The following is a 26,690-nucleotide window of genomic DNA, read 5'->3' as shown; positions in this document are numbered from 1 at the left end:
TCTACGGGTTAGGAACATTCGATACTGGAAGCTCATCCTGTTCACTACACGCAAGAGAAGATGCATGGAACTGTGCCAAAATCTGGTTTAGAGTTTAGACCTTGCAGCTAACAAAATGAGGACAGATAACGCGCCCTTTAACTCCGTTGGCTCTTATCCTTTATTTATTTAGTTCCCATTCCGTTTTCTATACATCATCTTGTGACACAAATTAAGTTTTCACTACCACGTTTTCAGATTGTGCTTCGATAATTTTGTGGTTTCAAGATTCAGAAAAAAACCCTAAAAATCGCTGTCATGCTCAAATTCGGTAGTCTAAGCTGCCGATCCACTAAATAAAGTAAGGTCCTATAATATTAGTTTCAGATAAAATTCTAAAAAAGGGTGGGGTCATCAAGCCCTAAAAACCGTGCTCATAAACACCAATGTATCAATCATTGTATTTACCCACGAAAATAAGCTATGCTTCATTCATTGAGTGCCAAGGAGCCAGGTTGATCACCAACGCTAGAAGCACCAGCTTCCTGAAGGACTTGCATTGCCTCGGCCACCTTTTTCTTGAGAGCATCTGGAGATTCAATAAGATGCAGCACCTCTGTTTGATCCATCTCCAATAACATCCCAGTCACCTTTGCCACATGATCTGGCTCCAGACATTCCACAAGGGGATAAAGCTGTTCACCCAGCATCTGCCAGAGATGTATAAAAAGATAAGAAGTTTATGTTTCATACATCTATCTTCACCAAATAAAAAGCATTCTCCCAGAGTGGAGGGGCAACGTGGTGTTACATACCATCATGCGGTTCTCCGGTGTAGCAGAAGCCAGAGCGGTTGTGAGAGTTGAAATTGGCACTGGAGTGGTTGGCTGGGCATGACTAGGAGTTATAGGCATCCCTGAAGCCTCAAAGGGCAACGGCATCACTGGACCAACAAAACCTTGTGGAACCACAGACGAATCTATGCCATTTCTTGCGTTGCCCACGTATCTTAAGCCCTGATTAGTATTCCGGTGCAATAGCTGAATTCAAAATGAAGCGGAAATCAGACATAGGCGAACACTTGTAGCAGAATATTTTTTGAATCAACTACAAGTTACATATCAAGATTAGGAGCAACACCGAATAGAGTACCATTAACCCATGATATGAAACACAAATGAGAATAGTACGATGCAGTCAGCCAAAAAAGCTCAAGTAATGATGAAAATAAAAGCGACCACTCTCACCATGCAATTAACCATCAGAGGAAGAAAGTTTGGACAAAACATTTCCAACAGATTGAAGTGCAATAATATCTCATAATTTAGTCATGAAGTTTCAATCAAGCAAGTGCCTCTTTGCAATAAAAACTAGGTAAAATTAAAAGGGATTTGCTCATGTAGAACAGTATAATTAACATGTGAAAATTACCGACCACACTTCTTAGGTAAGGGGAAACATGACATTTTCTTATATAACAGGCAAAGAAGGGAAATATGATGTGTTCTTGAGTGACAGATAAAGGAAGGAAATGTTGAAAGACATGTAAACAATAAAGCACCTGCTGCTGCTGCATCTGTTGGTGGTTCCCTCCAGGCCGCATACCAATCCTCTGCCCCTGTTGTCCTTGCCTTTGCAGCTGATACGGCATAACAAAGTTGGGGCCAACAGCAGCACGCATTCCAGGCAAGAGTTGCGGCTGGAAACTGTAGCCTGCAGGCTGAGGGGGCATCATGCCAGGAGTTCCTTGGCCAAAATAGAGCTGGTGTGGTGCAAGCCTAGGTGTGCCAGGATGATATCCAGGAAGTCCTGAAGGTAAAGTTGGCAGTCCAGGTGCCTGAATTTGGGAAAAATGTGCCTGACAAGAAACATCGTTTAAGATAATCCATATACATTTCACAAATAAAGTGAGAAAATAGGCGTTACATCAGATTCTACCCTTGTATACTTTCAAACTATTGAACTTTTGAACAAGTGTAACACTCATCTCACTATACACTACACTGTATTGCAGAAAATAGTGATGGAAAAGATCAAATTCGGGTGTTGAAAAGTAAATAGTGAATTTAAAAGCAACCCTCAGATTCCTGCATTTATCTTGCTTTGTCCAATTGCATCTGGATCGTGGTTTACAGGGTATCTGAATTATTTCACTCCCCAAAAATCCTAAAAACAAAAGCAAAAAACTAGCTCTTTCTGCTGTAAACCAAAATCTTCATCCAGATTACCAACAACAATGATACAAAGATATTGAAGAGCTCAGTAGTCATTTTTTACAGGTGCCACTGGTATAAAACAGCTCTGAGGGCTATGCAAGTCATCTACAGGTCATATAAAAAGATGAATAAATAAATACATGCTTCCCAGCAACAAATGCTTTCTTATTGAAACAAAAAAGAGAAAAGTAATTGTTTGACGAGAAAAATATGCAGTGATGAAGATCACCTGCAGCCGAGCCATCCTTTCTTCTCTGCGTTGGGCAATGGCTACATACAGGGGTTTCTTTCCTATCATCTTTCCATTCATTTCACTCAACTGAAAATAAAAATTGGTGGTAACAAATTAATATACAACAACTGCAAATGTAAAAGGCCAGATGGCAAGATCTAATTAGCAATTAAAAACTTACAGCTCTTGAAGCTTCCTCTGGTGTAGAAAAGGCAACAAAACCAGAGCCCTTACTTAACCCTTGTTGATCAAGCATGACCTGGAAGGAATATCAGTACATGAATAACAAAATTGAATTTATTTGCATGGAAAAATAACCCAGTTATCACTTCCAAAAGCAACTGCATTGTAACAATTACTTGTAAATAGATTATACCTTGCATGATGTTATAGATCCAAACTCAGAAAATAATTCCTTCAATCTTTCTTCGTCAATGGTGTCACCAAGATTTTTTAGGTAGAGATTAGCAGCCTTCATTTTCTCATACCTGCTATTTCTTTCCTGTTCAAACTTGGCTTTCAACTCTGCCTCCCTTTCTCCTTTCCTTTGGGCCCTCCCAACATACCAAACCTTATCACTGAAGGTCATCCCATTCAACTTCTCAACAGCAGCAGCAGCAGAATCTGGGCTCTGGAAGTTCACAAAACCAAAACCTCTAGATTTCCCATTTTGGTCCTTCATAACAATTGCACTGGTGATGGCACCATAACTGCTGAAAATTTTCTTAAGGTCCTCATCAGAAGTTGTCTCAGACAAATTCTTAACATAAACATTAGTAAATTTTGGTGACCCATTAGCCTCAATCCTTTCTAGGCGTCGAACAAAAGGTCCAACATAAACTTCTCTATCGTTTACCAACATGCCATTCAAACGGTTGATTGCACTCTGAGCATCTTCCTCGTTTTCAAACTGTATGAAGCCATAACCTTTTGATTGACCATTGTTGTCAACAGCTACTTTGCAGGAAAGGACAGGCCCAAAGGAAGCAAATGTTTCGTGCAAGGTCTTGTTATCAATTTTAGTGTCCAGATTCTTGATAAAGACATTTGCATGTCCACTTCTCCTTGTTGTAGGATCACGATGAGAAAACATAATTCTGATAGGTTTCCCATTCAAAGGGGTGAAGTTCAGAACCTCCATTGCTTTTGCAGCTGCGGTTTGCAAAATGACAATCAGGGTCAAAATGCTAAGAAGTTTGTTTTGTTAGCAAAACGATTGAGGAAAAATGGTGTCTGCCCTCGTATTTCCAGTCGCAAAGACATTATATGCACACACAAACTTGAATTGACATCATTTCCAATGTCATTGAACTAAGATGTGCTACATTCAAAGGGTGTGAGGGAGGGTGACGGAGAAGAGTATCAGAAACATTGGATAAATCCCAGAAAAAAAAAAATTTAAAAGGGAGTTGTTTTTCACTTTGGCTGGCATTTATCAACTCTGCACAAAAAGTTTCTGAAGGATTAAAAAAACTAAGAAACAACAAGAAAAAAAAGCAAGCATTAATTGAAGAACTCCAATCTCTTCTAGAAAAAAAAAGGAAGCAACCATCAATTGAAGAACTCCAATCTCTTCTCTCCATCTTTGCAGTAAAAAAAAAACCAGATTGATCTTAATAAATAGGACACTACAAAAACATTGGCACCACGCACTCAAAAAAATTAAAAAACACACAAGTTGATCACAACAACAAAAAACACTCGAATTAACAACGAGAAAAACTGCAGGACAATAAAAATATATAAAATTTAATGAAAAAACTGATGCATGCACTCACACATTGACTAACACGTGAAAACAGATTGCTATCACAGAGTAAACAACAAAACAAGGGCCAAACAATCGTATAAATGGGAAGAAAATTACCATCTTGAGGATTGCTGAAATTGACATAAGCATAGCCGAGCGAGGTTAGTCCAGCCTGATCCCTACAAACCCTAGTGGAAACAACCGGCGCCACCTGGCTAAACAGATCAAACAGTTGTCCTTCTTTGACGTTATGCTCCAGATCCCCAACGTAGAGCGACCTGTTCGGAAACTGTTCGGCTGCAGGCGTTTCCTCTGCAGGAGCAACCACTGCCGCTGTTTGATCCGTAACCACTGGTACCGCAACCGCTGCAGCCATTCTTTTCTTTCTTCTCTCGCAACGGAAAGAATAAATTGAAAAAAGTATATATTTGTGGAGTGATTGGGGACAGATGTAAATAGAGAAAATAGGGTCGGCTGCGTAAACGGAATTGAATTCTTTATTTTTATTTTTATGTTTTATTTTTTTGGGTTTGTTTCCTCTTTAGAAAGGGAGAAGTGGAGGGGAGTTGGGGGAGAGGATGGAGAGGGAGGCAGCGAGAGTTATATATGTGTGCGTGGGGAAAAGAAAGGGACTTGAACCGGGTTTTTTTTTCCCCTTTCGGTTGGATTCCTTCAGGAAGTGAAAAAACATGTGAAGAATCGCACGTGCGAGCTGTTTCTGGTGGAAGAGTCCATGCGTGGCATTCGAGGCTTTGTTTGTGGGGATCCTCCCCTGCAAGTTGTTTCTTTTGTTTCTTTTTGGATGGATTTTTTATTATTATTATTTATTTATTTTTCTGTGACGTCACGTTGGTGATCTCACTTCTGGATGACAGGGAATATGGAGGGCAGAATTGAAAAATAAAAAAAACGAAGGGAGAGTAAACGGGTGATTTTTTTTATTGGTGGGATCCCATGATCATGCAATATTATAGTGCAATATAGTGGGGAAAGAAATATATATTGTTGAAGAAATATTTGTGGCTGAAAAGTCAAAAATATAAAAATAAATATGTTATTCAGATATTTTTTTAGTTAATTTATATATTTTCAAAGGCATTAGGTACATAAAAACTTGTCTTTTTAAATGATATTTTTAATTTTTTATTCTAAAATGTCCCCATAAAAAAATATTTCAAACTTATTCAACTAAAGCATAAAGCAATAAAAGTAGTTGTTCTTGTAGTTTTAAAATACAACTTCAAGATTGACCTCGGATAAGGTTCGGGTTATGGATTGAAAGTGTCAACCCTAAAACAACGTTGTTTTGATCAAGAAAAATTTTCAGTAAAAAATATCAATGAATTTTTACTCTGTTTTTTATTGGGTTTTACCATGGATCAATCAATTTACGAGTCAACTCGTGTTTTTAACCGGGTTAGGCCACATCACTCCTTAATTTATTTTTTCTTAAATCTGGATCGGTCAAGGTCTCGAGTTGTCCTAGTCCCATGCTCGATCGGTTAAAGTTTAATATTTAGGATTATGATACTATTATTAATTTTAACACTCAGTAAAAACTAAAATAATAATAAAAAATAATATATAGTTATTTTTAATATATATATATATAAGTTTGACAATATTATATATCAAGGGTAAACTAAATTTTCTATAATTTATTTTGTCATGTCCACTGTTAATCAGATAAAGATATAGAGACAATCATTATGTCTTGTACATTAATACTAAACATAATTATATATTTGTCTCTCATTTATGCAATGTCCTCGCTCTTATTGTCTTTTTCATCGTGATACAGTAATCAAACATTATCATGATGATATACAAGAATGAGTATCCAAGTTGGGTTTCAATTGTTATCAAACCTGATTTGGCATGCCAATTCGGAGACCACTCGATCGAGCCCATTGCTTGGTTGGATTTCAAGTTGAGTCGGCTCCCACCCGACTCAATGTGTTTTGGTTAACTTTGTAACTTAAAATATGATCCGATTAAAACTCGAACTAGCTTAAAAAAATTAAAAATGGCATCGTTTGAACCTTTTTTATATATTAAGATGACAACATTTTATATTAACTCATTTCAATTCGAATCAACCCTCCAAACCAGTGCTCTAAAATGTAGATCCAATTGAATTTAATAATTTTTTTTTTTGGAATTCATTTTTTACTTGATTATATGACAACAAAAGTTGACATGGGCAGAAAAGTCACCAAATAAAAATTAAGAAGAAAAACAAGGCAGATAATTGTATTGAAAAATGCTTTTTAATGCTATAAAAAAAATATTACAATGTTATTAAAAAAAATAAAGATCAATTGATATTTAATCAAAATAATATCCAAAAAAATCAAATTAATTCATCTTAATGAATTGTAATAAAAATGGAAGAAAAGATAGCCAGGCACATGTTCCTGACTATTTTTTATTTATTTATTAAAATGGATAAAAAATATATTATCTATTTATTAAAAAAAATCAAATGACGTGTCACATACACTCATTAACTATGTTAGATTTACCCCCCTCAAGTGGTCAAAAAGCAAGCTTAGCCTTTTGGTCTTAAAAAATCTATTTTCAACAAATTTTACATGAAAATACTTAAAAAGCACCCACAAACCCAAATAAATCTATATCTAACCTCAAAATAATATTTAATTGATAAAAAAAAAATCAAAATAAGATGAAAAAAATAGTAGCTCCCAAATCTAGTTTTTTTGATGATATTAAGGGCAAAACACTTAAATGGAAAATCTACTAATACGAAAATTGACCTTTGTGGTTATTGGAAAATAAACAACTAGCATTTTTTTATCTTCTTTTTTTTATTTTTCAACAACTCTCTCCTCTTTCTAATAGATATGGATCGTTAGCTAAACGAAAAAGATTTGAACTAAAAAGTAAATGGTTTGAACTAAAGGGGTTAAAAATGAAAAATATTTTGGAGGCTCAACTTTATAAAAATGAACCTTATGAAAAACTTTTAAAAAAGAAGCTTGCATTTTGGCTTAATTGTCAAATTTGGTCCTTGGGATTTTAATTCTGTGCAAGTAATAAAACATTTTTTTTTCTAAAATCAAACAAGATGTTTTTTTTTATTACACCTCAATAACCTTACAGAAAAAAAATTAAAATAAATTACCAAATCTAAATTCCAATCAATATAATATAAAAGGACAAAAAAAAAATTAGGAACAAAATAGAAAGCCCCATCGAAAAAAGAAAAGAGAAAACGATTTCGGAATCTACACTGTTTTCTTTCAAAGTGGCAGAATAAAAATACCATAATATTTATTTTTTATTTATTTTCTATAATGTAACGACTCATTGACAGTCATGTTAGCAAACTAAATTAAAAAACAAATCCTTGTCTCGGGGTTAATTAACAAGGGAGTGTTATAGTTGTTAATTTTGTTCCGTTTTGTCTGGAATAGCCAAAATATTTTATACTAATTTAAAAAATAAAATAAAATAAAATAAATTTTATCTCATTTTAAATCTCGATCTGTTTCAGATTTTTTAAATAAATTTCGGCCAGAATGTTCCGATTTCATTTCACATGTTTCGTTTCGGACTTGAAAAGCCATTAAATCAAATTTGTATTTTATTCAAGTTGAATTACTTTAAGTTAAAATTCTATTTAATCTTGACTATTTATGAATATTTTAAATTTTAAAATTATATTTTTTTGACATTGTATTTGTATTGCATAATTTATAATTTATTTATTTTGAATTTGAATTATGTTTGTTAATATATATATATATATAAAGTGATTTCTTATTTATCTCTCACCGCTAGTCACTGATAATTTCATTATTTTTTACTATTTTAATGCTTTAATTTATTATTACATCAAAAATATTTAGAAATAAATTTTTATACACTTAAAATAATTTTTATTATAATAATTCACTTTATTTGTATTTTTTAAATCTCGTACCACACACCAACAGCCCTACTTTTAATCAATTCATAACAAATTAGAACAATAAAGCAGTCTCACTGAAAAGCCCAACCAGGAGTCTTGACGCGGAACCACGCCTTAAGCTCGAGTCAGGTAAACGGCACTGAGCCGAGAAACTAACTCGGCCCGTACATATCTCCTTCGCTTGCCGATTTTACAATCTTAGCCCCCCTCCTTTAGCGATGACGTGGACTCAGCCTCTCCACTGGCCTCTCAGTCAAAGAAAGAAACGAAGCAACTGCATTCAGTCTTCCACGTCTCCGTCTTCCCCTCTGTGGCCTGTATAGTAGAATTGGAGAAGACAGTATTCTGCAGGGAAAAAAAATGGCTATTCCACTATCAAATGGCTTAAGAGCACTCTTCTCAGTATTGGGCTGTTTAATGGTGGCCACTCTCATCTACACCATCTACGTCGATGGCTTCCCATTTCGCAGAGACCTCCTCACCCCGTAAATAAAACTCTCTCCATGTCAAATATTTTCTTTCCACTTTCAGAGTTTTCTAAGTAAATGAAAATTCTAAAATCTGTTTGCTCTCTCTTTTATGTTGCAGGTGGATGGCCGCTACTTTAGTTGATTTCTACATCAATATTATAGCTTTAGCGGTACCACTTTCCTTCTCTTCCAATATACATAGTCTTTGCTTCCTAAGATTTAAGAATATGATACGTGCTTCAACTGAGAGGATTCTCTGGTGGTTATCAGGCTTGGATCACCTACAAGGAATCGAACTTTATTACTGCAACAGTTTGGATAGTTTTGCTAATATGCTCCGGAAGGTATTTTTTATGGTTATTATACTTTAATTATTGTCCCATTAAGTGCAAATCCCTTTGAGAAATTAATTCAAATGTGGTGGTGGTTGTTAATAGAAATGGATGTAGTGTCAAAAAGTCACTTCTTTAATATAGTCTTGCCGTATAGTGTCAGGATTTGTTGTTTAATCTTTTTGTGTTTTGTTCAATATCTTCAGCATTGCAACGTGCGCCTACATTTTTATTCAACTTCTCAAGTTGTCGCCTGAAGAATCTTTGCAAGACCCGCTGTATCATGTACTATTGCGGCACGAAAACAAGTATGTGATTTGAATTTCTGGTTTCTAGAATTACGCTCTCATGCTGGAGTATTGTTAAAATAAGGAAGTAAGGCTGTAGCCCATATAGGATTTGGAAGTTATTCCCGTTTCCATCCCCCCCCCCCCCCATCAGTTGTTCTGCTTTGCAGTGGTGGTTGTTCAAAGCTTGTGTCTTGCGTGTGTATGTGTGTTGCTTTTGTAGAAGCAGATAAGCATGTGCTTAACCACTCCTGACCTAATTCGATGCCCTGAATCAGTAACCTTTGGATCATGGTAAAATGTAAGCTCCAATGTTTATAATTCAACTCAAACATTTTAGTTTTGTATCTGGCAATTGTAGCCATGACGCTAAGCATGCTGCAGCTTGATTTTAATTTTTTTGTGCACACCGCTTTGCTTGATGATGGAAGCCTGAATGCTACTGTTCATAAGTAAAAACTTTATTCCATGTGTGGAATTCATAATGTGTTGTAGAGGGGAATTTTTCTTTGAAACTGGAGGTTTTCCTTCATAGACATCAACAGCAGTCTGGATGGTGATTTACTGTTTAAAAGGATCGAACTTCTTGATGGGTAAACTGCTATTTTAGAGTTTTACTGCTCTGATTCTTAATTCCGTTCTAACTGGACACAAAACAAGTTAGGAATCTGTTGGAAGGAAGAGAATATCTTCCATACCACCAGTACATGATTCTTTGAAATCTTTTTTTTTTTTGGGTTATTATGTTTTAGAAGTTTATTCACAACTCATATAAAATAGATTCAACAAGCTCTACAGATCTCACCCGCTTTCCCTTTTTGTAATAGTTGCTCATACATTGACAAACAGACTTGCTTATAGGGGTGTGGAACAAAAGACAAAACAATCTGCTGTTGTGACTGCAAGGATTGCTTTCAGCATTCTGGGTCTTCTGATGCTGGGAACTTTGATTTACACTTTAATAACTGATGGTTCTCCTTTTCGCAAAGAGCTTCTTACTCCGTAAGTTTTCAGTTTCCTTAGCCATGATGAGCCTCGTTTCTATTAAAAGGTCTTCTTACTGGCCTTTGTTTTGGGTGGGGCAGGGCAGAAAGCTACGAAGAGATTTCTCTGTTTCTTTAAGATGTTGTTTATATCTAATCATTGGTTTTTGTTTAATTCATTAGAGATATTTGCTAGTTTGTTATCTTCTATAATACTGATTGTATATTGCATGCTCGCAGTTGGATGGTTGCAACACTAATTGACTTCTATATCAATGTCGTGGCTCTTTCGGTAGGTGGAATTATTTTGGTTACATTGTTCTGCTCCTTTATTCTTGAAGTTAATTTTAAGACCTTGATATAGTTTCTACCGAAGCCACAAAAGGCTCTCTAAAAATGATTCTTTTTCACTAGCTTCTTTGACATGTGTGATTCACGGGTACTTGGATACATTTCATTTTTTTCAAGAAATTCATAACAGTTGTTTGCAGAGAGGATGCACAATGATATAAACCCTTATGCTTGTATCATTCTTCACAATTTCACAAGATTCTGACTTTCTTTAAAAATTTGTTAAAGATCTTTTGGGATATTAAAGTCTAGTGGTGATTTGATTTACCGAGAGAATCATAGTAAATTTTGGGTTTTACTAAATATCCTTGTGCATTTTCTTTCAAATGAATAGTGTCCTTCCTTGTGAATTTAGGTTTGGGTTGCCTACAAGGAATCAAGTTGGATCAGTGCATTCTTATGGATATTGTTATTGATTTGCTTTGGGAGGTAATATCTCGTCCATAGCCTTGATTCTCAAATATAAAGGATGATTTGCTTTGGCTGTCAAGAGAGAGTCAAAAAGTTGCCAGGAAGTCATAAAACATTATGAAGATAAAGTTGCTATATGTATGATCTGCAGTTGCTTTACGCAATTTAAAACCATCTGTCCATTTGGGATGCAGGAATTTTCAGATACATACCAAAGAGGAATGAAATTTTAATTGATAAAACGATATTTATTATTTACCTTTTTGCTTTTCCTTCCATGTTGTTCTTTTGGTGCCCAAACCGAGTCTCACACAGTGTGTGCCATTGTTGATGTAATATGGAAGTATAAATTGCTATTTGCATGTTTTTTATGAAAATGTTTGGCCATCAGGGATAAAAGAATCTAGCAGATACATGGTGAAAATATATTTAATGAATCTGAAATAAAATGTTGATTTGTACGATACATTGCTCACTTTTCTTCTATAATTATCTTCCTTTTCTTTTCAAGTCCAAAGCTGATCAATTCGATATCTTTTGAAAGTACTGATATTTCATTCCTACAATATTCAGCATTACTACTTGCGCCTACATCGTGAAACAGCTGCTGCAGCTTACTTCTCAAGATCCAGTTTACCTGATCTTATTCAATAGAGGCAACAGGCAAGTCTAGTGCACTTTTCTGTGTTCTAAATCCTTGCGGTGGCTTTAAGTGTTTCTGGGTTCAATATTATGGGTGGCAGGTTGAGGAGTATGAACATATGAATGGTCATTTAGTGATTTGTTCACGCTGATGTTTCGACATATACAATCACATTATGGCAGAAAAATGAGGAAGTTAAATGTTAATTATAATGGTCTTGCAATTGAGCTATCAAGCATCAAGATTCTAACTTCTCCTTCCAAGAACCTGTGTGTTACTAGCCTTTGTTTGCGGAAAGATTTGGAAATTAACTTGCTGTGTTCATGAACTGTTTCCATTGCACATATTTTTTTTATTATTTCCTAAGAGCCGCACAGTTATTTGTCCATGGTAGGGCAGAAAACAGGTATGAAAGGACGTGAAACTCATCTAGACGACAGGAGTTGATGGACATGAAGCTTAAATACCATTCTGGTGTGCGCTTTGTCTTGGACTTTTATGACAGGGTGATTGCTTATGACAATTGTTGACATATTCATAAATTGAATCATAATTGTACTACAAAATTACAAACCAGAATTTATATTTGTATAAACCTCGTCAATTGTTACTTAATAGTATTTTTTATTTAGAAATCAATCAAATAATATTTTTTATTTTTTAAAATTTATTTTTAATATTATCATATCAAATAATCTAAAATTACTATAAAAAAAATAATTTTAAAAAACAAAACACAAAAATAACCATGTCATAACTTATCCATAACTATTTAATTTAAAAACAACAAAACCCCAAATTTAATTGGTTTGGTGGGGTTTGCCTAGAGTTATCCACTGAAACCACCCATGAATTATATATATTTTTGAAATATATCCTTTTAGTATCTAATTTTTATGAAAAAATTTTTGTCTCTATTTTTTTAAGAAAAAATTAGTATGGTTTATAACTTTATTTTTATTTTTGCCCTTCATATATTTTGTGATTAAAATTTAGTCCTTGATTGAAATAGGTTTTTCAATCACATGTATGCTGAGGACTAATTGCAAGGCCAGGCATGCTTTTTTTTGAAACTGAAGTCTGGTAAAAAAAAAATATTCAGATAGAGAATAAGGTGAGTCCAACAGAAATTTAATATGTAAAATAAATCATAATTGAAGTTAATATTTTCAGCTGATAATTATAAAAAATAAAATATATCTTTAATAAATGTAATTACCACAATTAAAGTGACTTGTGTGTAATTCAAAACAATTATCAATTGTATAAATTTGAAATTCATGGGAGTAAATTGAAATTTAATTATTTGCTTTGCTAATACAATCCAATCAAATTTAGGAAAATATACAAAAATAAAAGATTACGGAAGGACTAAAACAAGAGCGCCGTAGAAATAAAGGACTGAATAGGCGTAGTATAAGTACTTGTCTCTCTGCATCGATCGTGTAGGAGAGCTCAAGTGTTTTTTTAGAGAAGTACAAGTCTGATAAGACAAGACAGAAACGAAGAAGAAGATGCAGATCTTCGTTAAGACTTTGACTGGCAAGACCATAACTCTCGAGGTCGAGAGTAGCGACACCATCGACAACGTTAAAGCCAAGATTCAGGTACCTTAACTCAGTTTTGTTTTTTAAATTTAAATTATTCCTCCTCTCTTTTTTACTATTATTTCGTCTAAAATTCTTGTGGGTCTGTTTATTTTGACGGAAAGATTTTATTTATTTATTTTTGGTTTCGTCTTTGCGGTTTTAATTATCAGTAGAATCGAATAATGCTTGGTGTTTCTCATGAGTTAAAATAAGGCTTTGGATTTTGTTGCTTAGACTCGTTTCAGCCTTGAATTTTTATGGGTTTGGCTTCTCTTTGTGGTCTTAGTAAAATCTTGTACTGTTATTATATGCTTTAAGTAACTGCAGTTCTGGGATTAGCGATGATGTAACTGATAGAGTAGAAGAGTTGTGAACTCTAGAATATTCAATGGAAATTATCTGAAGCCCGACTTAGGTTTTTGCGTTGGAAAGCACTTTTGCAAAAATTTGATTTTTTGTTTCTTTGAATTAATATTTTTTTTTAAAATTTTTAGTTTGATAAATTGATATTAAAAATGAATTTTAAAAAATGAAAAAAATTATTATTTCAATGTACTTGTGAGTGAAAATCATTTTAAAAAGTAGTAGTACCAAAACACCAAACAGGCTCTTAATACCTGTCGCCATCAATTGTTTGTGTGTTTCTTCATAGCGTGAATGAGAGCCATGACACTTTCTTGGTTAGACAAGTGAATGGTAGCCGTTGTGCAGTTAATTTATCTGCAACAATAGTCAACTATATTTTGTATTGTTCGATTCCCACAAATTGATAAAGCTTTGGTCAAGAATATTCAACTAGTGCAGCAGTAACAAGTTGGTGTTCTTTTGCGTTTAGTTTGTTTGGTTTTGATGATTGATGTTCCTTTACCTTGAGTAGCTGAAACTCGTGTCTGACTTTGTTGGGTGTACCTTTTTCAGGACAAGGAAGGCATCCCTCCTGATCAGCAAAGATTGATTTTTGCTGGTAAACAATTAGAAGATGGGCGAACTCTTGCTGATTACAATATCCAGAAGGAGTCGACGCTTCACTTGGTTTTGAGGCTCAGGGGAGGAACTATGATCAAGGTGAAGACTCTAACTGGAAAAGAAATTGAAATCGACATTGAACCAAATGATACCATTGATAGGATTAAGGAACGGGTTGAGGAGAAAGAGGGAATTCCTCCAGTGCAGCAAAGGTAGCAATGCGATTCTTTTTTTGATACCCTTGGTAGCCGCATGCTTAATTTATCAGTAACACAGGAGTTGTTAATGTGTCGTAGTAGTAACATCACCTGGTTTCTTTTCCGAACCATGCTGCATTTTAAAAACTTCCATCTGGATGGCAAACTACAGTGAGGTTTTAACACAACCACATTCCTTTATTATGCTTTCTGCTGGTTGCAGGCTTATTTATGCTGGCAAGCAGCTTGGAGATGATAAGACAGCTCGTGACTACAATATTGAGGGTGGCTCTGTGCTTCATCTTGTTCTTGCTCTGAGGGGTGGATGTCTTTGAATTGCACTCATAACGGTATAAAAATCTACCTATCCAAGCTTCTTCCATACAAGTACAGCATGGGGTTATGAGAATCCACAATAAACAAGATTGTTCAATTATCTTACACTACCTCCGCTTGCTGCTTTCTTATGTTTTTGCAAGGTTAAACCATTGCCTGTTTTACTTGTTCACTCGTGCCCACGTCACATGTATTTTTGAGCTTTTAACCAGTTGATATGCATGTGCATTTGTGGTGGCTGGACATTCTGCCAAGAGCATGGAGACACAAGTTCCCGCCGCTTAGGATTGCTAACAATAAAAAGTATGTGTCCAGATGACTATCTTCCATGATGTCATGTTGTATCCAATTTCTGAAACCTACTTCAACCATTAGTATTATGAGCAATCTCTGAATAGTCAACACAAACCAATTGATTGGATTTATACTTTATCTGAGGATATGCTTGACCTGAGAATGAAGAAAGCATTCGAAGGGAGTTCGTAGTTATTGTCAGCAATGCGAAAATCCAGGCGGGCACTTTGTTCAAGGAATAAAGTGTTCCTGTTGCCTGTACCAGACCATACACCAGGAAGATCGTCCACAAAGGAAACAGTGTTGAAACGCGCTCTACTCTCTTCACTTCTTCTGCTTACTCTCCAATGTTTGTTGATACTTGACCGCCGGAAGACGATGATGGTTCTCTGATAGCTGCTCTGTCTATCCACCAGCACCATATCCAATAGAACTTCATTGTCAATAAGTTTGAGGAATGGTGAAACTATATATCTTCGTTAACAAAAATACATGAAAGTCCACTAATTTTTCACAGTAACACATAAAATAATATATTTTGATCTAGCCAGCTTACACATGTATAAGCAGCAGTTGTAGAAATAACGATAATGAAGTCACCGAATTAGTAAAAGCTTCTGCAAGGTGAACGGTGATAACAAGAAGAATGGCTTCGACTCCATCGATAGCATTTTTAATAGCTGCAGACGCGCGGAGGCTCGCTCCCCAGTAAAAAATTGATGACAGATACAATACGAACCGATACATTACCGCGTTTTGCACGTAGCCATGGGCGAAAAACAAACCTGCAGATCATGTGTATATACATACATGCAAAGGGTGTGGAACAGGGTCAGGTGATCAAATTAATCATCAAATGGCTAAATATTCATGAACATATAATATTGAAGAATCTCCCCAAGTGCCACTAATAATTTAAAGCTAAGGGAAGATCATTATGCAGTTGAAACCATCGCTTGCTAGGCTTGTTCAGTTTACCACAATCAGAAAACCGGATCCACCTTGCGTGTTCAGTTTACCACCACCAGAGACCACTTTTCCAAGTAACAATTATCCCCAACAATGTTAACACTTAGAAATTAGAATTACTAGCAAGAATTATTCTTAACATTTAGCATCAAGAGTTGTGGAGCACGATAATTTCAGTGCATCTATGCTGTAATAGGTATGCTGCCCTGCAACTAATTACGGCCAGTGCAGAGTAAATTTCGGATCAAGACGAGTTTCGAATGATCATGTCGGTGCATTTTCGTTGGCTGTTGTGTGGAAATCGGTGAAAATGGAACCGGCATGCTATAGCTTTTTTTCCCATTTGTTTTACCTAGTTTAACTGACAACCAGAATGATGTCAGAAGAGGGAGAAAAAAAAAAAACAGGATCCACAACTTTAACTTCGAGGCACTCTAAGATGAAGGGAGCGTGTTTGTTATTGCGATTAAGGTATTGATTATTGAAAAATTGATTTTTTAAAAATAAAAATAATATTTTAAATGTTTTTAATGTTGATATCAAAAAATAAATTTAGAAAATGTTCTTCCCCTGCTTTGGAAATCTGGATGGGCCATGACGTAATGAAAACTAATCAAATTTGACATGGACAAATAATCTCGACTAGAAACGGAGAGGATCACATTGCTTAACAAGGCTCACTATCTCGAAATGCCGAAGTCAAAAATATGAAAGGGTCCCAGCAGCTTTCACGAATAAGATCTTTTTAACTAGAGGCGTTAGAAACACTCAATTCCGACACAACTCTGAAAAAAGCATCCATTCTTTTATCACAACAGGGACAATCTGAAAGCAGTTCATGGCATACTAACCCTAGGTGGAGTTCTACGGTTTTAGACTCGGAATTTTATCAAACCAAAACAGTTCTGCCTGTTAGAAATGGCAGTGACACTCAAGCATGTTTCAGGATCAAGTGCGAGCTCAGTATACAAAGTGTAAAAAAATAAAGTTCAAGAAAAAGGCTAAAAACTCACAACGACCAAAAAAATGATAAATGAGCCAACCACGAGCACTAAGACGAATATGTTAGATCTATCCAGAACTTAACATGCACAGCCACCTCTTTGCTCACTCTCTGAGGCAGCCTCTGGGATACCCTGGAAGTATCTGCAATTAAATACAGGGACAAAAAAGTTCATTAATAAACGTTTTGGATTGTTCTAAATATCATTGCAATGTTTGAGAAGCACAGCAAGCACTAAATTTAAAATCAAGGATTGGGGTTCAAAACCTCAACTTAAGATTTTATCATATCACAACTAGTACAATAAGATCAAGATGAAAACATTTTGCCTTTTGAGTGGCACATGAAAGCATAGCAAGAAAAATGCATGCCAAGGAACCTGAATGAGTCCATATACAGTTCAAATTTCTGGTAAATTCTGGTTACCATACAATAATACATCTTAGTTAATAATAAGCAGATACAGAGAAAAGACAAACACGCTATATGTCATGCAGTCTAATTCATTAAGACGAGAGAGAAACATGCTTTTGAATTTGGAATTTGATTCTACCAGCAGATTTTTAAAATGATTTTAGTCTTATTTAAATTAGTTGGGCGATTGATTTATTTATCTTTTAGTTATTATTAGGTCTTTTAGAGATGTTAGGGCTTTTATTTAAATTTGGGTTCATTGGATTATAACAAACCAATGGCAAACCATCCTAAGCTGTAGATCCTAAATATTAATAACAAACTATTTTAAATCATTTATGACCAAACTAATAGGCCACCATCCTGGGATGTAGATCCTAAATATTAATAGCAAATGATTTTTTATTTTTTGAAAAAAAAAAAACTTATGCACAATTGCAATCACACATCTAAAAGACCCTAAAGTTTTAATATCATATTCTGTAGGAAAAGAAATATCCTTGTCCCATAACACAGCATTTGAAATGACACCATGGAACAAACATCATGGATGGAAGGATATCCAATCTTCTTGAGAAACTTTTAAATGGCATTCCATCAGCTTGGAAAGGAAGAAAACAAAGTCTTCAATTCCTAGCATGAAACTTTCCATATGCCAAGTTGATCACTTTCTACGGTTGCAACCAAAAGCTTGGAAGCATTGTGGAATTTCCTGGTTAAGTACTTTTTTGGGAGCTAAAGAGAAATGAAAGCTAAAAATGATTTTCAGAATTAAGAATGAACGAAGAGGCTAAGATGGAAAATGAAGTACGCCAGAAAAGGAAATAGAGATACAACCAGAACCTAGTAATTTTAGGTCCTTTTGTTTTTGGAGTCTTATAAAATTTGTATTTCTTAACCCATTCCAATAAATATTTCCCTTTAAGATTATTTGTTGTAATCTTGCATTCTGTTTAATTCTGATTTTGGTCTAGTAAACTTGGAAGACCTAATCGCGTCTCATTTCTTGATTTCAAATCAACAATCCATTTTTTCACCTGAACTTATGGCTGTTGTTGCAACCACTTACATTACTAATATATGGTGCTGATACAATCCAAACAAAAACTCAGCTGACAATTTAAACTTACATGTCTTGTTCGTGCTCATTGGCTAGAGCAATTTTGGCAATGGACAGGAATGCAGGATCAACATTGTAATCTTCTTTTGCTGACGTCTCAAAGTAAGGTATGTTTCCTTTTGAAGCACACCAGTCCTTAGCTTTCTTCTCAGAAACCTGCACAGCATAAATATTAGACCAAGGGCAGGGCAAGGAGTAAAGGAAAATGAATTTACCAGATTCAAATTGTACATCCTTACCACTCGGCTATTTCCACCATCGATATCTATCTTGTTTCCAAGTAATATAAATGGAAATGTCCTGGGATCAGACGGGGTTGCCTGGGAGAGAATAGGAATGAAAACCATGTTGAATTGGAAAGAGAACAGCAATGCCATCCTCAAAAATTAGCAGCTAAAGAGTTGCAAACCATAAACCCAAGAAAAAGCAGGCAAGTGATGGATGGCCAAAATGGGCAGGATTATCCTGGTAGATTATATAGGCATGAAATGCCCAGTCAAATAAATTGATGCATTTCCACAAAAGCTGTCAGTATCCTTGACAAATTCCCTTGAGAAAGCACAATGATTCTATTCATCAACCACCAAGTAACAGAATTATTATCATAACAAGAACTCCTGGCAAAATCTGCCCATATTTCGGAGAAATCAGCTAAATCAAGGCCTAAAAATACAAATCTTAGTTTGACCTACTTTATAATTATTTCAGAGTCAAAACACCAGAGTTGGAGAGTGAATAAATGGAGCATTCCAAGGAAGACTACAATATCTACAATAAAAGGAAACCTCCTATGCAATGGAATCATGGACCATAGCAGGAATATATTACTAGGACATTATCATTTCCCTCATTACTAAAACTAGACTCAATTGTGTGTGATGAAAATTCCATACGCCCCAAACCATGGGTGCAATCCATGTAAAATGGAACATTGCCTAATGTAAAGGGAACAACCCCCTATGCCTCAGACCACTAGCGGGACTTTGTTACTCGGACATTACCCATATCTTTTGGTGCTGATATCCGCCCCCAGTATAACATATCACAGCATGTAAGTTGAATAAAATACGTTTTGATTTCCTTTCCCATCATTCAAAATAAAAAGATCTTGTAAAGGACAAAAACCTCAATGCATACGATACTAGAAAAAACTCATTAGTGTTGAATTGACCAGATGTGTGGGAATAATTTGAGGAATCATGAAGCCTTAAGAATCTATATACAACAGTGCCATAGCAGCTATCCATTCATCAAGTTAATCCCATCACTTTGATGGGTGAAAGGACAGAATGCCATTTTTAACTGGTTTATCGTTATAACTTATTTGGTCCATTGCAGTCACTAAGAAGTTTCCCTAAGAAGTCAAGATGAAGAAATCAAGATGATAGCCGAATGGCTAGCAAACCATTTACTCATTGCATAAGAAATCCCAACTTTATCAAGGCTGTGATAGTAAATTCTAGGGGCAGAAGAAGGTGGTTAGCCATTCTCCAGAACTGCTGCCGAAGCCAGAATTATGAGCAAGTAGCACAAGCCATATTAATGCACTGCTTTATTGTACTACTGTATATACATGACACTTTCCAATTCACACACCAACTGTTCAAATCTTTTTTGACAAATGGTAATGAGAGAGCCCTCATAGAAACAATGAAGAAATGCAACAAAGAACCTGTTTAAGAAACTCTTCATGCCAGTTGTCAAGAGTATCAAATGATCTCATGACATTCACATCATAGACTAGAACACAGCAATCTGCTCCTCTATAAAATGCAACTCCAAGCGACTGAAATCTTTCTTGTCCAGCTGTGTCCCATATCTACATATAAGATACTAGTATTTTCAGCAAGCATTCTTGCAGACATTCCAAAACAATTCAATAGAATTGAAAACCCACTTGCAGAGTGACGAGCCTGTCATCAATCAGTAATTCTTTAGTCACGAAATCCGCACCAATCGTAGCCTTATATTGTTGGCTAAACTTCTTGTGCACATATCTGAGTAATCAATTAAGGACTATACATCCCATTCCCACTCCCCCCCCCCCAAAAAAAAAAAAAAAAAAAAAAAACCGCAAAACAAACCATTTCTATATCATCTGCATCTAAATTGATTAAAAACCCAATGAACTCTCCACGTTATTATTAATTAAACACTATCAATAGCAAAAAGATTAAAAATAATATTAAAAGAATAAATTAATTAACTAATTAACTAATCAAAATGCAGATTTAAGAGATCAGAGAAAGGCTAAATCTAGCGATATTATGAAGAAAGAGGATACTGGTTCATTAACGACGTCTTGCCGACCCTGACAGTCACAGACAACATTTAAAATACCAAATCAGATTATTTTGTATGTGCTGAACAAATCTGAAGAAAAACCCTAGAAACCGTACCCGCTATCGCCGAGAACGATGACCTTGAGCAAGGTACGCCTACGCGTTAACATGCCGCTCCTTTTTTTTCTTATTAATAGTCACGAATTATACTGCTGGTGTGGTGATAGAAATTCAAATCAAAAGAAGAAACAGCTTTCCTCCTTTTCTTTTCTTTTCTTTTTCCAGATTTTCACTGTTTGTAAGAAAGGAGATGGGGCGAGAAAGAGAAGAAAAAAGGGGCGCCAATTTCGATCTGCTCTTTTTAGATTTTACGAATTTCTTTTCCTTTTTAAGTTTCTAGTGATCGTCTGCCAATTATGTATAAATTATAACAAAAGTAAAATGGGGGTAGAAATCATTTAGATCATAAGATATTTTATATAAGATATTTTATATGGATTGTAATAGTAATTTTATTTTTAATATTTAATTTTATACCTTCTGTGAGATGTTGTTTTGTTGTTTGTTTATATATATATATAATTAAAATGCATAAATACTTTTTATTTATTTGTTGTTTATTTGGGTGAGACAAAGGTTGCTAGATTCAAGCTCTTTTGATTTAGGTATTATGTTAGATTCAAAATTCCTGAATATAGCAGGTACGCGGGTCTACATACCTAGATGAGTAGGTCTGAGATTTAAAAGCACGGGTTTAAATACTAAAATAATGTAGATCTGATAAAAATATCATACTCATGTAACTTGAGTTTGGTCAAAATATCATAGCTAAATAACTTAGATTAATTTGGTTGGATATGTCATGGTTACCAAACTCAAAAGACCCAAAGCAATTTCTATATTTTTAATATTTTTTTATTTTAAAAAAATAAATTAACCTGGAAATGTGAGCTAAAACACTAGTAATAGTTAAAATTAAATTGCATTGATAAAATAATAATATATATATATATAAAGTCGTTTTAATTTTATTTTGTAGAATAATTTATTATCCTTTCCACACCTGTTGTTTTGATTTAAAAAACTAAAGATTTTTTTCTGCTACGCTTCAAAGTTTTTATGAACTTTCGTATCAAAAAGGAATTCAAGTGAAACTAAAAGGATCCCGAGTCTGTCACCATTTGTTTTTGTGTTTAAAACTTTGTTTAGCTTGAAAAAAAAATTATATTTTGAATATATTGATGTTAGGAATTAAAATAATATATATTTTTTAAATTATTTTTAAATAAAAATATTTTACATCACAATCCAAAATACATTTTGCATTGTAATAGTTTTTTAGATTGAGATTTAGAAAATAGATTTTAAAAATATATTTTTAGTTGCGATTATAAATAGAGGTTTGATAATATATATATATATATATATATATATATATATATATATATATATATTTTGTATATTTTTTATACAAAATAAATAATAAAAAAATTACATGAATAAAAAATAAGTTATTTTAGTTTTTACAACACCAAGTTTTGTAATTATTCATGGGGCTCATTGCAAAACACATAAATTATTTGACTAACAAAACAATTTTTTTTTACAATAAGTAAAAGTCACCACAATAACAAACGGTCTCTGATATTTGTTTTTACAGTTGAACCTGCTTTTCAAAGTTATTTTCAAATTGATTTTTGTCTAAAAAATTAAATTGATGTTTTTTATGTATTTTTTTAATAGTTTTAATATGTTGTTATAAATAAAAATATATTATTTTTATATATTTTCAAATGAAAAGTGCATTGCTAAACACAAGTGTATGGGTGGTCTTTATTTATTTTTATTTTTTTGTACATGTGATGTGCTATTTTTACTGTAATTAGTTTAATTCATTGATGTTAAAATAATGTATTTTAAAATGAAAAATATTTTTTTAAAAAAGCAATTTTCACTATAATACAAAATATATTTAGTATTATGATAGCTTTTGTAACTGCATTTAAAAAGTAGATTTTAAAAAAATATTTTTAGTTGTGATTTGAAAAAAATAAGTTATACTGTTAAAACTATCATGAGATGAATTTTTTTTATACAAAATAAATAAAAAGCTTCTGGAAAATAAGTTACTTTAGCTTATTCAAGACTAAGGTTTGCAATTATGTGTGGAATCCATTGCAAAAAACATAAAGTATGGGCAAGGAGATAGTTTTTTTTTTGTTTGACAAAAAAACAAATGCTACCACAAAACAAATGTTTTATAATGTTTGTTTCTATGATTGAATCTATTTTTTAAATTATTTTTCATCTAAAAAATTAAATTGATATATTTTTAAATATTTATTTTATAATTTTAATATGCTATATTAGTATATATAATTTGAATATATTTTCAATTGAAAATTGCGTGCATTGCATTATCAAACGAACATACCTGGATGGTCTTTATTTGCATTTGTCCGATCACTGGTTCTTAACCTATGCTACGTTTTGGGTTAAATAAAAAAAAAATAACCCAAAAAGATATCTAAACTATAAAAAATTATTTAATATTATTATTAAACCCGATGAAACAAAACCATGAATTCTTTAATATTCACTTGTCGACTGGCCCTAGTATACGATTAACGCTGTGAGAGTTGTAGTGTTTGTGATTAAAAGGAAAGAAGTTATTGTTTACTCTCTACTGGTAGTCACCCTGAGCGTCTATGAACCAAGCCCGAGCCACTCCAGAAAACACGAAGGGATCGGCTAACACAGTCTCATCACTCACACTTGGGTGTGAATTTTTTTGTTTTTTTTTTTTTTCCATACATGACGAACCAGTCCGATCTCGACCACATTAGTTAAATCCTGAAACCCTAAACCTAAAAGGATAAGGCTCCACACTTTTTACACGTTAGGAAAGGAGAACCTTGTGGTGGCCATAAAAAGATGCTACTAGAAAATATTGAACCTGAATCCTTGTAATTACGGAACCCTAAATCTTGGAAAGTCTCATGTTCTACAGGAGTAAATCGAACAAAGTCTCAAATAACGCTTCTTAGCATGATGGATTTCTCACTTGTTAGCATCATCAGATGTTTAACTGGATCCCATAATTATCTACTGCTAGCATCGTTATATTTCACTCCTAATGGAAGAGCAATATAAATCTTAATTCAGTCTCTGTAAAAACATCGACCCAAGAAAAAGAAAATTGATGATATAACCATGAAAGTCCATCAACGACTAACCAAACAGAGACAGCTTGATTATCTTGTTCTAGTATCTATCATCAATTCATCATCAAAAGTGGGGCTATTTTTTTTTTTTTTAGAGTATAAAACGAGGCAAAGGACTAAATCATCAAAATGCAGTTGCTTTACTCAAACCTTGAAGGTAGTCAGATTGGCTCTTCCACCAGAACCAGGAATGCTCAGTGGCATATGTTTTACCAGCCACGCTTTTTCAAAAAGTCCCCAGTTCTCTTCCTCATGCGAGTAAAAACAATAACAGCACAGGCAAGGATCCATGGAGGGAAGCTTCCGCCAAAAAGGTTTGAACTCTTGAACCATTCTGGACGTTCCTTCAGAGCCAATGTTATCAAAAGAGTGATCACTGCTACCCCGAGCACGGTCTTGGTCACTGGTTTGATCAAGGAGTCCTGCAGTTTCAGAGTACAATTTGCATAAATATCCTATTTGAGCAGAAACACTATTGCAAAAAACCAAAAGAATCGTGAGTTGGACAAAAATATACAACAAAACCGCAACTAGTCCAAACACGATTGTAATCCATGCCCAGAATTCCCAGTCTAGAGAATAATTAATACAGAACACATGCCAAATGCAAGATGACTATGTTACAATGCATGATAAAGCATCACTGGTAGAAAGTTCAAAGAAAAATAAGTCAGATGAAATTTAAGATGCTTCTGGAATTAGCCGGTCAATGCCTGGTTGAGCATTTACGACAAGGAATCTGAATTCAAACATGAAGCAAAGAGCCTCCAATTAATTGTTTTAAAGAAGTAAACAAGCATAAAAGTTCAAATTATGCACCATTAACTTCAACATGGATAAGTAAGTAATCTTCCCAAATCCTGCAACAGCCTCACATTTCTAATACGAAAACATAGCAAGAAAAATGAGCATCTTACTTTGCATTTTGAGCATCAAAAACATTTATAGGAAAAAAAATAATCAAAGCGAGGCTAATCTATTCAAATCCATAGCATTCATTTGACTCGAATCTTGTTAACTAGCAGTTGAAAACGTGGCGAAAGAATATCACCAAGGCAAATTGGCACAGCTGGGAGGAATTAATTTAGAGAAAATCCCAACATTCAGAAATCCATTCAAGAACTAGTGGTTAAGAAATTACATGCTTGACAAAATAAATTTCAGAAATGAACATTCAATGCAAATCCAAGAGAACCCAGCCAGTGAAATAAAATGACAAGAAAATGGAGGTTGATGTTTTCTTCTCTAATTTTTAGATTTTTTTTATGACGGTTGATCCAGTTTTCCAATATTCTATATGCCAATTTATCATCGATCGCTTGGTGCAATAAAATTGTAAGCAAGCAACAAAACATTGAAAAAAATGATAATTGCTGTAACATAATGAAACTGGAAAGATTAAAATCGAATCAGATAAAAATAAAACCAAATCAAGTTCTAAAATTACCTTTGGTTCTCCGTCAACGTGAATGACCGATCCATCTCTATACCCAAGTATAGACCTACCATTCCTCCCAAAACGAATCGGCGCACCCCGACCCGACGCTGGATTGAAAGCGAAGATCGACTTGAACCCGTATTTCTCGAGGATTTCTCGGACCTCCAGTTGGTCCTGGTCCCACCCTCCCAAGCTCGACTTGAACACGTTAATCGGACCCTTGCCTTGTCTGTACAGATGGATCTCCACCTCCGGTACTTTGGTCCTAACCGTTTTTGGCGTCGGCTTCGGGTTGCTCGGTGAAGATTCGTTCTCGTTTGCGCCTTCGATTTCTCTAATTTCGTTTTCTGCCTCCATTTTCTTCGGAAAGCCGGCTTCTAGATTGTAAGTGCCAGCTTATTACCGTATATATCAGGATTATTAAATATATTTATTAAAAGATTATTTTATGACTCGTTATGGGCCGATTTTGATTCAATTGTGACAATTATATTCAGAATATTTTGTGTGATAATTAAGATTTTTTTTTTTTAATGAGATGAATCCTCACATCACTCGTATCTTATGTATTTGGAAAAAATTAAAATATTTTCATGATTGTAGAATAAACATGTCACTTTAATTATTTTTCAAGTAATAAAAGACTCTGATCAAACATCGAAGTCATTGTAATAACTTCAACACTTGAAATTTCAACACAGCTGTAAATCTATTCTCCAGTCCACCATGAATCCTTGAACAAATCTACAATAGACACGAAAAAAAAAATTAAAGGAAAAAAAAACAAGCAAAGCCATAAAATTTAGAACATGCAAATCTATATCCATAATTACTTGGACTTTAAAAGAAATCATATCTAATATTTAGATTTGAGTTTATTAAAAAAAAAAAAAAAGAGGAGGGAGAGAAGGGTTGTTGTGTCGAAGATAATTAAAAAGGACGTGTTTTTAAGGAGTAATTGTTTAGAAGAAAGAGAGGCGCTTGGATTTTTTTTATTTTTTTTTTTTATTTACGTGGGGTGTCCGGGCCAGCTTACGCGCACCACGACTATTCCCCACGGCTCGCTGGACATCCTGCAAGCCCAGGAGCATGTAAGGCACCGCGGGGGTGACAGGCGTGCACATAGAAGGTCGAACCCGGAACGGGGGTGGAACAAGTCACACGAATTGACCACAACAGCTAAACCCTCAAGTGTGGGTACACATGAGGACTCGAACCCAGGACGCCTGGGCAGGGCAAAGCCTGCCAAGACCACTGAGCAGCAAGCCTC

The 26,690-nt window shown here is 34.4% G+C and overlaps 5 protein-coding genes across 6 annotated transcripts; 2 read left to right on the top strand and 3 right to left on the bottom strand.

The window, feature by feature from the left end:
* Positions 1 to 289: 289 nt before the first annotated feature.
* LOC133691597 (polyadenylate-binding protein 3-like) lies at positions 290 to 4,743 on the bottom strand. The gene is made up of 7 exons (XM_062112176.1): positions 4,295 to 4,743; positions 2,804 to 3,579; positions 2,609 to 2,686; positions 2,425 to 2,514; positions 1,541 to 1,837; positions 795 to 1,019; positions 290 to 689 (listed from the first exon to the last, which is right to left on the bottom strand). Exons 1-7 carry the CDS (start codon positions 4,551 to 4,553, stop codon positions 468 to 470), a joined length of 1,947 nt encoding a protein of 648 aa, XP_061968160.1. The 5' UTR covers positions 4,554 to 4,743; the 3' UTR covers positions 290 to 467.
* A 3,622-nt stretch (positions 4,744 to 8,365) lies between these two features.
* On the top strand, positions 8,366 to 11,916 carry LOC133691369 (uncharacterized). The gene is made up of 9 exons (XM_062111841.1): positions 8,366 to 8,596; positions 8,700 to 8,751; positions 8,852 to 8,925; positions 9,120 to 9,221; positions 10,050 to 10,202; positions 10,424 to 10,475; positions 10,890 to 10,963; positions 11,519 to 11,608; positions 11,689 to 11,916. Exons 1-9 carry the CDS (start codon positions 8,472 to 8,474, stop codon positions 11,708 to 11,710), a joined length of 744 nt encoding a protein of 247 aa, XP_061967825.1. The 5' UTR covers positions 8,366 to 8,471; the 3' UTR covers positions 11,711 to 11,916.
* Positions 11,917 to 13,016: 1,100 nt separating this feature from the next.
* LOC133691185 (ubiquitin-NEDD8-like protein RUB2) lies at positions 13,017 to 15,063 on the top strand. 2 transcript variants are annotated; one of them, XM_062111579.1, is made up of 4 exons: positions 13,017 to 13,195; positions 14,096 to 14,355; positions 14,564 to 14,690; positions 14,820 to 15,063. In XM_062111579.1, exons 1-3 carry the CDS (start codon positions 13,103 to 13,105, stop codon positions 14,673 to 14,675), a joined length of 465 nt encoding a protein of 154 aa, XP_061967563.1. In that variant the 5' UTR covers positions 13,017 to 13,102; the 3' UTR covers positions 14,676 to 14,690; positions 14,820 to 15,063. The 2 variants fall into 2 exon arrangements, with proteins under 2 accessions (XP_061967563.1, XP_061967562.1); XM_062111578.1 differs by having other exon boundaries at positions 13,018 to 13,195; positions 14,564 to 15,063.
* A 1,662-nt stretch (positions 15,064 to 16,725) lies between these two features.
* Positions 16,726 to 21,194, bottom strand: LOC133690727 (ras-related protein Rab7). Its single transcript, XM_062110992.1, has 7 exons — positions 20,876 to 21,194; positions 20,761 to 20,787; positions 20,374 to 20,473; positions 20,149 to 20,295; positions 18,716 to 18,796; positions 18,487 to 18,632; positions 16,726 to 17,085 (listed from the first exon to the last, which is right to left on the bottom strand). Exons 1-7 carry the CDS (start codon positions 20,926 to 20,928, stop codon positions 17,022 to 17,024), a joined length of 618 nt encoding a protein of 205 aa, XP_061966976.1. The 5' UTR covers positions 20,929 to 21,194; the 3' UTR covers positions 16,726 to 17,021.
* Positions 21,195 to 23,939: 2,745 nt separating this feature from the next.
* Positions 23,940 to 25,895, bottom strand: LOC133691233 (uncharacterized). Its single transcript, XM_062111653.1, has 2 exons — positions 25,430 to 25,895; positions 23,940 to 24,404 (listed from the first exon to the last, which is right to left on the bottom strand). The coding sequence occupies exons 1-2, from the start codon at positions 25,775 to 25,777 to the stop codon at positions 24,192 to 24,194; spliced, it is 561 nt and encodes a 186-aa protein (XP_061967637.1). The 5' UTR covers positions 25,778 to 25,895; the 3' UTR covers positions 23,940 to 24,191.
* Positions 25,896 to 26,690: the final 795 nt, after the last annotated feature.

The sequence above is a fragment of the Populus nigra genome, chromosome 4 (assembly GCF_951802175.1).
Source record: "Populus nigra chromosome 4, ddPopNigr1.1, whole genome shotgun sequence".
Classification (NCBI taxonomy): domain Eukaryota; kingdom Viridiplantae; phylum Streptophyta; class Magnoliopsida; order Malpighiales; family Salicaceae; genus Populus; species Populus nigra.
Note: the sequence above shows the minus strand (reverse complement) of the source record. Positions and strands in the feature narration are given on the sequence as shown.